At 48.2% G+C, this 15,109-nt stretch overlaps 1 protein-coding gene across 10 annotated transcripts in view; it reads left to right on the top strand.

The window, feature by feature from the left end:
- The window catches only part of FAM117A (family with sequence similarity 117 member A), a 33,937-nt gene extending 18,920 nt beyond the window's left edge, over positions 1-15,017 (top strand). For 7 of the 10 annotated variants that reach the window (XM_030021543.2, XM_030021540.2, XM_030021541.2 and 4 more), the window contains 7 exons: positions 6,686-6,852; positions 10,336-10,452; positions 10,994-11,107; positions 11,442-11,576; positions 12,096-12,318; positions 12,687-12,807; positions 13,315-15,017. In XM_030021543.2, the coding sequence (XP_029877403.1) occupies positions 6,686-6,852; positions 10,336-10,452; positions 10,994-11,107; positions 11,442-11,576; positions 12,096-12,318; positions 12,687-12,807; positions 13,315-13,654 (1,217 nt within the window). In that variant the 3' untranslated portion in view covers positions 13,655-15,017. The remainder of the gene's footprint in view (positions 1-6,685; positions 6,853-10,335; positions 10,453-10,993; positions 11,108-11,441; positions 11,577-12,095; positions 12,319-12,686; positions 12,808-13,314) is intronic. The other 3 variants (XM_030021539.2, XM_041125055.1, XM_030021544.2) reach the window with 3 other exon arrangements.
- The last annotated feature ends 92 nt before the right edge of the window (positions 15,018-15,109 follow it).

The raw sequence follows: 15,109 nt of genomic DNA, 5'->3' as shown, positions 1-15,109 counted from the left end.
TTCCTAGTTCTTACTTAAATTTCAGAGTGTAAAGCCAGCCCAGAAGCACTCCCAGCCTGTATCAGTGGATAAGAGATGGGCTTGCTTGAAGGTCCCACCAAAGTGGTGACTTCCATCAGGCTAGATTTAGGAAATGTGCACTTCAACCAAAGACTTTGAGAATGTTGAAATTCTTCACATTTTTTTATCATTTGAAAAACAAACTTTGAAAGAATTGAGTTAAAGGTGAAGAGTTCAGCTCTTTTACTCCATCAGCTGGGTGTTCAGCTTCAGACCTTGAGCCTTGTTGGAGGGAGTTGCTGTTTAACAATGTCTGTGTCCAAAAAAAAAAAAAAAAAGCTTGAACTGCTAGTGTCCCCTATTAATTTCCTTCAATGATATCTGCAGATGCTGTGTCCTTTGGGCAGCGCTCTCCAGCTGTACTCTTAACGCAGCTTGTAACCAGGGGAGTGATTACAAAGCCTGGAATTTCTTCCCTTGTGCTCCCAGGCCAGTCGTGAAGCCCTCGGGGCCGGTTCAGCGAAGGCTGCAGGGCAAGTCATTGCTGGGTTGTATCAGATGGGAATCCAGCTCCCCAACCTGGTGTAGGATCCTCTTTGCCCTTGGGTTTTTTTTCTTTCCTGATGCTCCCCCTCTGTGGGTTGCTCCTTTCTGCGTCAGTCAAGCGCTGAAGCGGAGAAAGGTTCTTGTGGGGTTTCATAGAGGGCTGTGCTTTGGGAACAGCAGGTACTTTTTTGGGTGTCTTGGGCTGTGTGTGTACAGTTTGAGCAAGAGTCATGAGGGGTAGTGTGGTTTAACCACAGCTTCTGCCTATTCACCGGAAAGTGCAATGGATTTCAGTGCTCTGAGGGTTTTGCATTTCTGTATTAATGTTTACTGAAATGAGCAAAGAGCTATGAAATCCCATCCTGGCATGGGTGTGAATTTCCCTTCAGTTGTAAATCTTCTTTAAAGGGATTATAATTTTAAAATATTGAGAGAGATATGTAGAATACTTCCTTTGCAGAGACTTGAGGTGAAAAGACTTGGTGTCGGAAGTTACCGCTGTGGACGTGTTAACTCTTTTTGCAGGAGTGGCTGAGGGTTGTGTGTATTGTTACCTTTTAATCTGCCTATAAATTCCAGGTTCATTTTCCTCTTTGAAGACCCTTAACATTCCAATTGTTCTTTTTCTCTACCCATACATATCAATTGCAACTGGTTGTCTTACTGCATTCTTCTTTCCTGTTGCACAACTACTGAACATAACTTTCCTTTCTTGCTTTTGCGATAAAGTGAGATTTTTCTTTTCCTAGAAAATGCAAACCGTGTCCAGCCTTCAAAGGTTGCTTGTAGTCATCCTGCTGCCCGTCTTGTACTGGAGATACTCTCTGCATCCCTGCTTGGCTTTGTTTTCTGGTGGGGGTTTTTGTGGAGACCGCTCAGATGGTGTGGATTTATAGCCTCCCTTGTCTTTTGGTACCTTAAGTAAGCATGTTCTGGCAGGCTTCTCTGGATCTCCTACTCCAGTTCTGGTTAAAGCTTGGGATCTTCCCCTCGTCTTCTCCACTTAAAAAGACCTGTCTGTAGCTGTCTTTGTGGAGAGGATATTCTTTTTCCCTCCAGCTTCTTTGAACTTTCATCCCAGCACCTCTCCAACTCTTGATCGTGCTTTTGTTCCTGTCTTGGTAGCTAACTGTGACGATGCCGTGAGCTCCTGTGAAATGCTTCTATTTTCTAGCACGTTTGTAGGTTTCTGTAGTGTACTAAGCACAGGATTTTAAATTTCATTAAGAACAGGTAAAACTGCCTGTTCATCTCCTTTTAGTCTTTCTGGGATTCCCAGAGCAAAAGCATTTATTCGTTGCATAATCCTGTGTTGGTTTCAGATTGTGTGATAGATTAAGGTCCTCTCACGGAGTGCTTTTGCAGAAGTAGCATGCAATAGCAGCACTTTGGTGTGCCGCAAGGAAGTGCCTGGGCTGACTGTGATGGTTGCAAGCATGGTTTCTTAAATCTCCACATTTCTTCTGAATGTGGAGAGAGTGCAGTAAAGGCACAATGCTGAGAAAAGGCAATTCTTTACCTGTAAAGATTTTTAGTCTTTGCTATGTTAAAGATTGGGATTGTTCAAAAATAACTGATTCTGTTGCGTTTCCTCAGTGCAGCAGTCAGGACATATGCTTTCCTTTACCTGCTCCATCTGGAAAAAAAAAAAAAAATTAAATTAAAACTGAGGATATCTTTCTGAAGCTTGTTTGCTGCTGAGAATTTTTGTCCTATTTGGCAACAACCTGTCAGGTAACTTGATTCACCATGATGAAACTGCAGAGAAATTGAAATGAGATTTAAATGGGTTATAATGTTGAAGCTTCAGTTCTGATCTTTATTTCACTAACATTTCTGCTTGTCACTCCACTGGAAATGCCTGGTTAAAGTGGTTTTGATCCTCAGAGGAGATATGTTTTCTGATCAAGTACCATCTTGTGGAGTGAGGTTAGATGAAGTGCGATTCCCTGACGTGGATTGTGGATCACTGTTCTTGACATCATCTGGAAGCCCTGTGCATGTCTCTTGTCCAGTTAAATTTTAAAACGAGAAGAGGAGAAGGGAAGATACTGGATTTCTTGCTGTGTACCAGCCTTTACCTCCTGCTCTGTCAGATGGGAGCCAGCGAGCTCGGGGTGATGCTATGGCCAAGACCTGCTCTACACCAAAACTGTTGGTTAGAGCTGTAACTCATTAAGCAGTACAGTCCGTAAGATGAACACAAGATGCTCTTAGTGCTCTGGCATGATCAGATAGCTTATTTCTTTTCTGCTGTAGGAACTCCTGCCCTGGTAACCACCACAGCAATGCCAGCATTGTGTCCCTTCTGCTTGTGCCACCTGAACTGTGTCTGGGTAGCTGTTGTGCAAAAAAATGTTTCGTATAGAGATCTCCCATCTAGATTGTCTAGGAAGATGCTAAAGATCAAGGAAGCAGTGCTGGGGTGCAGTAGGGGACACTGATACACATCCAGCAGCCCGGTTTGGTGTGAATATTTTGTCTAAAAGAGACTTTTCTGTGTCACAGAGTCCTGCTGTGGTTTGACAGGCCCGTGAGAAATTCAACTTAGGCATTTATGTTATCTTACTGCCCCTATCCCCCAAATCAGGAGCATCATCTGAAAAAGATGATGTGTTGTAAAGAGCATTAAAAGTTGTAGATGGGGGAAGCTGATACAGAACTTAAATAATTAGCAGTAATTTCTGTTACACTGGGGTAGAAGATATTTGCATAAGTTAGTTATTGACAGAATTGCTTAGGTTCCATCTCAGCTAAACTCATCCTGACAAATTCTCACTTGAGAGCTTACAACTCTTGCTTGAGCCAATAAACTGAAAACTGCATCCAAAAACCATTAGGTACGCCTTGATATTACAGAATGCAGGGAAAGCTTCCCTGCATGGTGAAGCCTCAGGCAGCCCATTGTTCCATGGTTAACTTGAAAGCTGATTATATTTAAACATGGACTGTTATTTTATGCTTCATCACTTTAAGATAGACCTTTGAAGGGGCATATTCAGAAAATGTCAGGGTCTGAACAGTATGTCCCTAAATTTCTAAATGTTCTTCTGATATTAAAGGGTCAGTTTCCCCAGGGTGACATCTGGAGAGGGAAGGAAATAAATTTTACAGCTCTAGAGAAAGTAATAATGGGAACTTTATTTTTGCTTACCATTGTTTTTTTGATTCAGCTGTAAGTATTCTTTATTGAAAAGTGACCCCAGAAATTTTTAAAAGTTTACTGAAGACTTCTGTTTTCTCTTTTTAGATGCAGAGATTGGCTGGCCTAGAGAGACTGTTTAGGAAGCTCTGAGCTCACTGACGTTGATGTGTTTGGGAAAGACTAGGGACGCTGCAAATCTAGAACTCCAGTACTGACAACTTGTTGCTTCTAAATGAATGCATTGCACCAGTCTCTAACTTGTGGCTGCATGAAAGCCTCATGCAGCAATTGGAGGCAGCCAAATGGCTCCTGGAGATACGACGACGGTTCTGTTATCTGCAGCAGCTTTACTGTCACATGAAAAGTAAAAGTGCCACAACCTGACACTTCTCAGCTGTGGAGCTGGCTTGGACCAACTCCAGAGCTCGTGGCCAGGTGGCAGCTGTGCAGGCTCAGTGCGGAGGGATGATAATAGCACGGAGCTGTAAACAGGACGCTCCACCCTGCCTCGGCGCCTCGCACCGTGCTGTGCATGCAGCCTTTGCACCATAAGGAGGGGCAACCTGCTTCCAGCAGTGCCCTGCATCTCCCAGCTGCCCCCTGCCCTTCGGGCTTCCCGGTGCTGCTTAAAAACAAACTGAATTGTTGGGTAGCAAGTACGTGAGTTGTACTTCATGAAAAGGAATGACAGTTCTTGCTGTTCATACATTAATAGCTTTAGGTGTCTGTCAGCCATCATACACAATTGATGCAGTTGTTACCGTAGGAGGCCACGTCTCCTCTGCTCTTGGTCACGTCTGTTCTCGAGGTCCTTTCAGGCTGGTTTTGACTGTGTTGCCCTCTTGAAGGTTTGGAGTACAAAGGTGACTCCACTCACTCTGGATGCGATGGTTATATCAAAGGGGGCCTCTTGGAGAGCTTTGTGGGGGACGTGTGCTGCCAAAGCATTGTGGGAGAGGGACTGCCGTATCACAGCAGCTTTCAGTTCTTCTGCCAGCAGTCTAGTTGGGGAGAGCAGCGTGAGAGGAAGAGACAGCTGAAGTCATACGTAATGGAGATGCAAGTAACATAGCCTGTGGGGGCAATGAGGCACTGAAGAGGAAGCTGCAAATACTAATGAGTTTCTAAATTAGAGTTAGTGGTAGCTGTCTTACTGTTAGCTGTTGGGAGCAGGGAGTGTGCCTTGAAATGCCAGCTGGACCCAACACAATAAGCCTTTAATCCAGTGTGGACCTTCCGAGGTGTGGCTGTCATGCAAGGACTAATGCTTCTCTTGCCCTCCCACGTGGCTTTTTGTTCCTACCCTTTTCTCACCTAGAACTCAAATTCCACTGCTCAAATGGTATTTTAGCTGATAAAAAGATGTATTTAACAGGCCATGTCCCTGGAACAGTCTCAGCCATGAGCCTGCAGTGGGTGCCCCAGCACATTTGTATACAGAGGTATTTGGCAAACACAACATAGTGCTTAACAGTTTTAATGCTGGTTTTAGTGTGGTTAACTCGCTACCTGCCTGCTATGCCCTCGTTTTGGGGAGGAAGGGAGAGAATATCTGTACACAAACCACCTGGAGCAGAGCTGTGCATGGCCTTAATACCTTGCCAGGAGGCCACAGGGCTGGTTCTAATGTGCGTGGTAATTTGCATGTCTAATCAAAATGAAATGCAAACTAACCTTCCTGCTGGCTTGAACTCGCCTCTTTCTTGCTACCTTTTTGGTTTTGGCAATAACACCTTTTTTCAGCTGCAGGGGTGACGACAGGGTTGCAGAAAAGGGCAGCTGTGCTGCCTGCCTATGGGCCATGCGTTGATCACATCTAGTTTGGAGCCGGCCAGGATGCAATGGAGGAGACGGGGAGGGCGCAGCAAAGTGCATGCTGCGTGTCTCCCTTTGCTGTAGCCTGCCAAGAGACACTTGGCTCTCCATCCTTGCGATGGGATTGCGCTGGTGTGCATCATTGCTGACACGCAAACTTAAACTAGTCTTATTTACAAAGCGTTGCTGTTAATCATGTTTCTAGCTACTGTTATGAAAGTAATGTCTGAACAGGCAGTGCGGCCATCTCGTGGAAGCTGGGCAGATCCAGAGCTCCTGGATTTGAGCTTGGGCCCTGCCAACGACGGGTTATGACAGTCAACAGGTTGCACATCTTACTTTCTGATCTTTGCTGAATGAATGCGCGCACGTACAAATGACACCAAGCACCCCTGCAGTCCTGCTGGAGGATCCAGATCTTCAGATGTGTTCTCTTGGCCTCCTTGAAACTGGAAGCGAGCATGCTTCCTTGGGGGAAACTGAGGCACGCAGCTTCCCTTTTGCTGTTGGGTCTTACCATGAGTAAGAGCCTGGGTTCTCTGACTAAGCACTGTGCTCCAGCTAGTAAGAAATATGGCCTTATAGACAGCGTAGTGGGGTGTGTTTTTTTTCTACAGTGCTCGTGCAAAAGCAATGTGGACATGCTGAGTATGTCACTTGGTTGTGTAGCAGCTCCCTTGACTTCAACTGGAATATCTGATCAATGATTTCAAGCAGGCGCTTAAGGACTGCAATAAAATCTCTGCTTCTAGAGAAGCAATCTCTTGGTGATAAGCGTGAATACAGCTCTGCAGTGGAGTGGAGGAGTGAGTAGGAGGGCAGATTGGGCAGTCAATCTACCAGCACTTGCTGGCCCACTCTACTGAAGTGGTGGTTCTGTTGCTGCTTGGTTTTCGATGGCTGACCTGAAGCAGCAGATCTGCCTGCACTGAGGCTGGGCAGCCGCATGGCCTTGACAGGGAAGAGCTGCTGCTGTTGTGAGAGTGGGAACTCACTGGGCACGTTAGAAGCAATAGGACTCTGGTTTCTGAAAAATAAATGGACTTTTCCAGGCCAGGCTCTATGTGCTAGTTCCCTTCTTGTGATCTTTGCAATGCATGTGGGCTTGTTAATTGTGATAGCTGTTGCTGAATCTTGGCTTTGGAAGCCTAATTTTCTTTTCTTTTCCCCCTTGTCTAGCTAGCGTTCCCTGTGCTGCTGCTGTTGAGAAGACTTGCCGTCCCCGGCAGCCCCGCGTGCGGCGCACCTCTTCACTAGACACCATTGTGGGCTCGTACCTGTTGGGACAGTGGCCAAGGGATGCTGAAGGAGCTTCCACTTCGTGCATGAATGACAAAGCTACCCAGGTATAAGCACCTGCAGACTGCCTATGAAGTCTCTGGGCCAGGAGAGGGTTGCAGAACTGAAACAAACTGTGTAAATGGGGGGTGAATAGGGAAGGCATTAAATTTCCATCCGTCCAGCTGCAACTTTCTAGGAAGGCTTTTTTTCCCCTTTTGCTTCTCAGCTTCAATTGATTCCACTTTGGTGCAGAGTTAGAATTTCCTTGGCCTTGTTTGGAGGCAGATGGCCTCTGGCTTTCTTCTCCAGTACTGGCTCAATGCTACTTTTTTTTTTTTCTGGCTTGCAGTTCTGGGCCAAGTCCTTATATAACACTCGCAGGCTGTGTGCCACACGCTGCGAGAAGTCAGGGGTGCTCCCGCAGAAGGGATCGTGAGCACGAACGGCACAGCTCTCCACTGTAGAATGGAAAAGCTCCAGACCTCTAGGAACTCTTAGCAACCTGTAAATATTACTCTGTGGCAGCAAATAGTGCTTGCCTATCTGCAGAGGTGAAAGAATTTAGAAGGATAAGAGCATCCGTTTGCTTAACAAGTCGTTTATTTAGCACATTCAATCTCTGTTAACTTGCTGTTTGATCTTTGCTATTCAACAATTTATTACTGGGCTGTTTGCAGGAAATTCTCAATTGGATTCCAACTTCCATTGTCCTTTTCCAAAGTATTCTTGCCTGCTTTTGTTTCAGTTCTAGTGCCCAAGTGCACTGCTGAGGGCAGAGGGCATGCTGGAAAGGAAGGGAAAGAATTTGTCTAACTTTATTTCTGAGTCAGGGAAGCACACTCTTCCTTTCTGTCTTCATCAGCAATGGTGGGAACACTTAACCCCAGTGTTCTGGGGCTAATTAGTTTTTCTGCATGTGGCCCTTTTGGGGAAAGAGTTGGAGAAGAGGGGCACCTCCTTCTTCCCAGAATGGAAGATACCACTATGTTAATTCAGACTCTGCTGAGCATGGAGCTGGTCACTCCTCTCTGCAGTGAATAGGCCAGGTGTGCCGCAGTCTTTCATCAGTTATCTACAAGTGTCTTGCAAATGCTAATTTTACCTTGCAACATGCCTGTGAAATGAGCAGTGATCTCCACTGTTTCACACAAACCTCTGTGTGGCAAATGACTTGTCTGTTGAAAGGTGGGAATAAAGTCCTTGGTTCTAGACTTCCCTGTGTATTAATAAAATGTTCCTCATCGTAACCTCCAGGACTTTGCCACTCCTTCCATGTTTTCAGGCTCAATAGTTATCAAACTTGGGACTTTCTCTGCTAGCCAGTACATGTTTACTTCCTTCCTTATTCAGCTACTGATCAGCTGTTTTGCAGAGCTCTGTAGATTTGCTATCATAAGGTGGTTAAGTGAGAGATACAACTGCAGGTGCTCAGTGTGGGGGTGAGGATGGCAGCACTATACATGATTGGAGCTTGTGGCTTTATCTTGATGTGCAAAGCATTTTTTTCTCTCCTTTTTCTGAGGAAGCGGTTTTGCCACAGTTAGTACAAAAGGTTCTGTAATTTCCTTCTGCCTTGACAGTCCGCCTGCGAGAGGTGGGACGCGTATGTGCTCTTCATTTTCGGGCCTTCCTATTGCACACAGTGTCTTTTCTTCCTTTTTAGGCCCTAGTTTTTTGTTAGCACTGGTGCAGTGCTCAGTTCTCTGAGTGTCACAGCAATAGGCTGCAATAAGTGACTTCTCAAACAGGGCTCAGGAGGTTTCCAGCGAGTTGTGGAGAGTTTCTGTCACGTCCTGCAAAGCGGGACTGTTGTTAGCAGCTGGAGTTCAGCTTCCCACGGACTTGCTTCTTGCAGTGATGTGGGATAGGGCTGTGGTCTTGTCTTTTAGACCTTTGCCTCTTCTCCTTAGTGTTCTTATGTGTGATCTACTGGGATATAAAATGACACAATGTTTTGGGATAACGGCCAAATAATGATGTTTGAGTTGTTTAGGAGAGAATATTTGAGGTAGGAAATGAGATCAGATGTGCCATGTGTGAAACTGCAAGGTTGGTCTTTGCCGTAGGATTTCCTATCGCATTGGTCTGTTCCTCAGCTCTGTCTGGCACGGTTCAGGGGTGGCACGGGGATGGCTGCGACCAACTGCTCTGAGCTTAGCAGGACTTCAGAGCAATGGTTCACACTGAATGGATTTCTTCTCTCAAACCAAACTGAACACTAAGTTGAAAAGAACTGTGCCAGGATGTCTGCTGCTTACAGGCGTTGCAAAACGAAGATCTAGACAACAAATGGTTTTAGCTGTAGGGAACGCGGTGTGCTCTGCTTACAGTGGTGTGTGTAAGGAGGGGTTTCATTCAGAGCCTGTTAAGTCAGGAGAGGCTTGGATTTCTGCCTAGAAATCACCTGTATCCCTTTACAGAAGGGAAACCTGGTACCTCTCTAGGTAACTTGCCTTGTTCCTTTGGTTTAAATAGATTTTAAAACCTGTTTTGAGAGAAGAGGCTTCTGTCATCCCTGTGACTCAACAGGGTTGTTTAGAACAGCTGCTGTTCTTGCAGTAGCCTCTGGGGAGATCAGTTAAGCTGCTTGGAGAGTAACTGTTCTCAGGCCCTTGCACCTTCTGGCAGCCTGTTGCTGAGGATGGAGGAGAGAAGTATCATCCAAAGCCTCCCACAGAAATGGCAGGCAACAGTGACACAGGGTGAGTGTTTTGAGAGGCACTGAAATGTGATGTTGGGAAAAAATGATGGCTGGTCTTGAAAATGGTGTGCCTTGGGAGTGTTAAGATCCTGGAGTGTCTGCTGAGATGGCTGAGTTCAGTGGAAGGAAGTTCACACCCTTTGCTGATCAGATTAACAGCCCTTTCTGATTTCCATTGATATTCAAAATGTAGCTGTTGCTTGGAAAACAGCTGTGTAATGTGGTGCTGAGGCTGTTTTTCTGCATGAAGAGAGTCAGCTGAGAACTGCCAGCCCTGCAGATGGAGGGATGTGAGCTGGAGAGGCAGCTGGGTTCTTCCAGTGCTCCAGCAGCAGCAGCAGTCAGTCTGCAGGCCAAACTCTGGTTTTGGTTACGCCTTTGAACTCCGATACGGGAGCCTGAGGTCTCAGAAGCAAGTTGTGTGTTCTCACAGTTGGGTGAGGCTTTTCCTCTCGGTAATGCTTCTTCGTACAATGAGTGCCTGAAACCCTACGTCACTGTTCATCAGACGGGAGCCTGTGCAAGCAGTACAGGGGCGGTTGTGGTTGTTTCTCTGCAGTAACAGCTTGGTGCCCTTTATCTCGTCAGGTACTTGTGGTGATTAAGCCACTGACTTCCCAGAAGTCACTTGCCATGTAGGTCTATGAGGTCCAGTTTCCAGATAGGCACAAATCTGGCCAAAACGACTTTGTTTTGGCAAACAATGGCTATCTCCTGATGCACATTACAGAGTATTGTATTAATGGGGGTAGAGTGGAATAGGACTGTGAACAGGCAGTAGTTGATCACTTATTCTTAGGACTCTACTGGTTTAGAGACTGGTGGTAAATGTTGTGATTATCCTCAGCCGTGTTTCTCATCACTTCAGACTCCAGTGTCCTGGCATGACGCAGAAGTGGGGAAAGCCAGCTCCAGTGCTCACAAGCGTTCTGCTTCTTGGGGTAGCACAGATCACCGCAGAGAGGTAAAATAGACCACTCCCAATGCTTGAGCAAGATCTGTGGTAGTAATGTACAGGAGGCTCCTGCTTGCATGGGAGGGGAGTGGGAGGACAGGATACTACTGAAGATGAGACTTTAGCCCTTGTTCTCATCTCTGACGCTCTGTGATTCAACTAAAGACTGATTTTGTTGGCTTCCTCTAGCAGGCAGCTATTGTAAAGTAGCTCCACTGAAACCCAGTGTGTTGCTCGTCGGTGTCGAGGCGTATGGGGGTTCCGGCGGGGCCTGGTTCCTAATGCTCTGTAGGTGGAGGATAACCCAGATCTACTAGAGGAAAGGCACTGGCCACTTCGCAGCGGGGGAGTTTGTGATGAGGCCTTGCAAGTACTTCTGGTCCACCCTTTGAGAGGTGGCCGGAGCTGCTGCTTGTGTGATTGAAACCGTTGCTATTTTGGTACTTCCTTGTGGGTTGGAAAAGCGGGGGAGGAGAGAGACAAGGCATGATCCTTTTTGGTGGAGGTGTGTTGGCTTGTCTGGTTCTGTAGCTGAAACTTTGTTTGCTAGATTGCCAAACTGAAGCAGCAGCTCCAGCGAACAAAGCTAAATGGCAGAAGTGGCAAAGAAAAGGAGAAGAGCTCCCCGCTCCAGGGGGACCATGCTGTCCTTGGATCGCTCAGGGTACGTTCATGTCTCCCCCTGCTCTGCTGTCATCGTGTGTCCTAGTGAGGTGGAGAGCAAACCCTTTGGGCAGGTGTCCAAGCTGTTCTCAGACTTCTGCTCTCATGCCTGAGAAGGGAGAATCTTTTTTTTTTTTCTCTTCTTCTCCCACCTCTTCCACATGTCCCTCTGCTTTGATCTGCAGTTAGTGAGTCTGCATGACTCTGCTGTCAAGTCTTCTCCCGTCAGCCTCGTGGAAGGCTTTGGGTGAGCCCTGGAGAGCTGTGGGAACAGGGTGTAACTGCTGAGTTTGTGCAGATAGAACTCTAATTTCATCGATTCTGGATTGTTACAGGACTCTCCTTCAGGCTTCCTTTCTCCATCTCCCATTTTGAGGCTCAGCCCCTGCTTGCATAGGAGCCTGGAGGGGCTAAACCAGGAACTGGAGGAAGCGTTTGTGAAGGAACAGGGAGATGAAGAGCTTTTGCGGGTAAGCGAAGGTCACAGGATTGCCCTGAAACTTCTGAGTGGTTTTGGAAATCCTTTCCTCTAAAGACACTGCCCATATCTGTTTCTTGGCCATGGGGATGGTCTCTGTGTCTAGTTTTAGCTTGTTCTAGGCATGTAACTGTCTAAATTGGGTCAAGTGGCTGCTGGCTTCCCTCCTTAAAACTTGCTGGTGCTATGAGAGATCAGCCAGTAGTAATCTCAGGATAGATGACATCTCACTGACAGCTTTAAGACACTTAGACTGGCATCCAAAGGCTACTTCGTGCTGTGCAGTTGTGGGAGAAGTGATCCCAGGCAGCTTATGAACTGAAGTGCATTACGGGGTGCAGAACCCGATGTTCTCCCGGTTGCAGAAGGCTGCCTCGCTCCCTGAAGTGGAGGCTCTACCTCTATCTGGATCCAGCACCCCAAGTAGCTGCTCTGTAGGCGCAACTGCTGTTAAACCTCTTCACCGGTGACAGGGGTTTCTTGCTCCTCTAAGACTTTGCTTCCTCCCTAGATACTGGATGTCCCAGACGGCCACAGGGCGCCAGCGCCTGCCCAGAGAGGCTCTGGAGATGCGTCCCTGACTCTGGAGCCCAGCAGTGGCAGCTGCAGCAGCCTCTCTCTTTCTCCTTCCCCTTCCGTGCCTCTCCGTCTTTCTCCACACACCCCGGTGAGGCTGGCAGCAGAAGAGCCCTCCTCTGCGGCGGACGAGGTGCAGCCAGATCCAAAGGAGAAAGGTAAACACTGAAAGCGGAGGGGCTGGTAGGTCAGGGGGGACAAAGGGGGCCAGCGCTACGAAAACCTCGGTGCAATGGCTCCTCCCTGTCTGTGTGCTGGGTTGGAAGCTGCAGCTGAGATGGGAGAGAGAGTCTCGGCCAATTTGGCTAAATTGGAGTGGACTTTTAAAGCTCCAGTAACTACCCTTCCAGGTGGGTGGTTTTCAGTACTAGATGGAGGATGTGAGCTGGGAGCTACACAGATAAAATGCTGCAGCTTTGGGGTATTGTAGCCTGCAGCCCCAGGATCTAAAAGCATGTCTGGTGTTGAGTTAGAGTGCTGTTGGATTCTTTTAAAAATTTCTCAAAAAGTATCTTTTCCCTGCTAGACGAGGGCAGCCCTTCACCAGTCCTGGCCTTTGCTTCTTCTCCTCGACCCAACCACAGCTACATGTTTAAACGGGAACCTCCCGAGGGATGCGAGAAGGTCCGGGCCTTTGAAGAAGCTTCGTAAGTATGAGGAGTTGTTGGCAGAAGAGAACTCGTGTGAGGTTGGCCTTACGGGAGGATGCTGGGGTAGGGGCAGGAGAGAGTTCTGTTGCTGCAATTGCCAGCCCTGCCCTGTTCTAAAAGTAGGGAGCAGCCTCTAGGAGAAACTCCCAACAAAAACATGGCTGTTCAGGCCCTGGTGAGAAGAGTTGAAAGCTGAATTGCTAACCCTCGGACATGCTCGGAAGGATCTTGTGAGTCCTTGCCCTTCCCAGGCAGTAGGTTTTTCTCGGCCAGCAGAGCCTGTGGAGGAGAAGGGGTGGTTCTCCTATGAATAAGTGTGCTTTCAAAACAGAACAGGCTCTTCATGCTGCTCTGTACTTGAAGAGCTGTCCAGCTCACAGAGGCAGTTTGGGTTTTAGTCAGGCTCTTTGAAGAGTGCACAACTCCAGGTGGTTTCCCAGTGGCTGCTCGGTGCCCTCGTGAGTGTCTGTTCCTAATCATGTCCACTCTGTCTCTCTCCTTCAGCTCTCCCAGCCCTGATCAGCCTTTTCAGCCTTCCTGCCCAGATAAGAACAAAGTGCACTTCAACCCCACCGGTTCTGCCTTCTGCCCCGTCAGCCTGGTGAAGCCTCTCTTCCCAAACGTGGGCCTCCTCTTCAGGGGCTTTCCAGCTTCTTCCAGCCCTGGCACGGGCACATTTACATCCTGCCAGCCCACAGCCCCCAGCCCCTTCCTCGGGGTGCGGAAGGACGCTGCAGTAGATAGCTTCAGCGAGGTGTCCAAGTCTCCTTCACTGAATTACGAACACTGGAAGCGCGGCCAGCCAGAGGAGAACGTCGTCTTCCACAGCTCTCTCGTGGTGTGAAGCCTTTGGGAAAGCTTAGCCAGCAACAGCAGCTCTGGCTCCTCAGTGTGTCTCTGCCAGCCTGTGGAGACGTGTGCCTTGAAGGTGGGATGTGACGGCTAAGAGGCAGCCCTGGGATTGAGAATGACAACAGGCTTCCTCCCGAGGATGATAGAAACTGTGAAGTTCAGTGTGCCACGGGACTCCGCACTGCTGGAGAGGCTTGTTTCTCTGAGCCTCCCCTGTTCAAAGCACTTTCCTGTGTTCTAATTGTCTTTTGTTTCCTGTGTGATTGTTTTGCTGGTGAAGAGCAGCCGGGCAGTGCTGCGGGGAGCCGAGGCAAACTCAGGCTCTGTGGCTCTGTGAGCGAGGTTGAGCTGGGAGAATTCAGGTTAGGGATTCCTCGGCATCCCCTCAGCCCTGCGGCTGTCTGGGACTGCTGAACCGCGGGGAGTGGGATGGGGGAAGAGGGGTCTGTAGGACAGCTGCCCTGGGATGTATTGGAGCAGAAAATGTTGTGTACCTGCACTGTGAAGACAGCTCATCTCCCTCAGAGCGGGCTGGAGAGCAGTGGATCCCTGACCATGCCTCCCCTGGACACCTCTACCCCCGCCTCGGAACACGGCTGGAGCTTTAAGGATGCTGTGCAAATGGGGAGAGCGCAGGTGACTGACGGCAGGCTTCCACGGATCTGTGCTCTGGAAAGCTCGCGTGACCGAGGGTGAAGGAGGCACCTGAGATGCGAGCTGCCTGTCTGGTTTCCCTGCGTGTGGGCAGAAGTCTCTCAGGTGCCTTGGCCGTGCCGTGGGAAGCAGGGAGGGAAGTGAAAACTGGCATTGACACAAAGGTCCCTGCTGTGTGTGGGGGGGGTGTTGTTGCTGCTGTAGAGAAACTACCTGCTGCTTTCCAGCCACGAGCCTGGGCAGCCTGGCTGGGGCTGGCTCCCTGGGGTGGATTTTCGCCCCCCCCCCCGCCTCACTGAGGGGCTAGAATTTGTGTAGGGAGCTGCAGCTGGGCAGGAGTCTGAAGCACGGCCGCCTCCAGCAGCGCTGTCCCGACGTGATGCCTTAGAAAGTGAAGCGATAACACGGGAACGTTGATTGTAAAGCCTCCTGACAACAAAAGTATTTGATTTTGTGTTTGTTGCAAAGGCTGGGGGTTGTACTAAAGAAGCCTATTTTCTTGTATCTGATGTAGAAACTCTATTTTCTTCCAAAGACACTATTTTTGCAGCTGTTTTGAAGTTTGTATTTTATGTACGTAGTGCGAAGCTTAAAGGAGGAATGTTAGCTTTGGAGTTCTTGTCTTGCGTTTAGAGGGGTTGTTTGCAGATGCTGGTATTGCCAGTTAAAAGGAAACAAAATAAATATTTCGGGCATCCGCAGTACTTCTTTGGGATTTAATGGATATCGAGTTTAAACTGGGGGGAGAGTTCAGTAAGAGAGATGCTGGAGCGTCGACCGGGCCGGCAGAGTA

Source organism: Aquila chrysaetos, chromosome 8 (genome assembly GCF_900496995.4).
Source record: "Aquila chrysaetos chrysaetos chromosome 8, bAquChr1.4, whole genome shotgun sequence".
Taxonomy (NCBI): domain Eukaryota; kingdom Metazoa; phylum Chordata; class Aves; order Accipitriformes; family Accipitridae; genus Aquila; species Aquila chrysaetos.
Note: the sequence above shows the minus strand (reverse complement) of the source record. Positions and strands in the feature narration are given on the sequence as shown.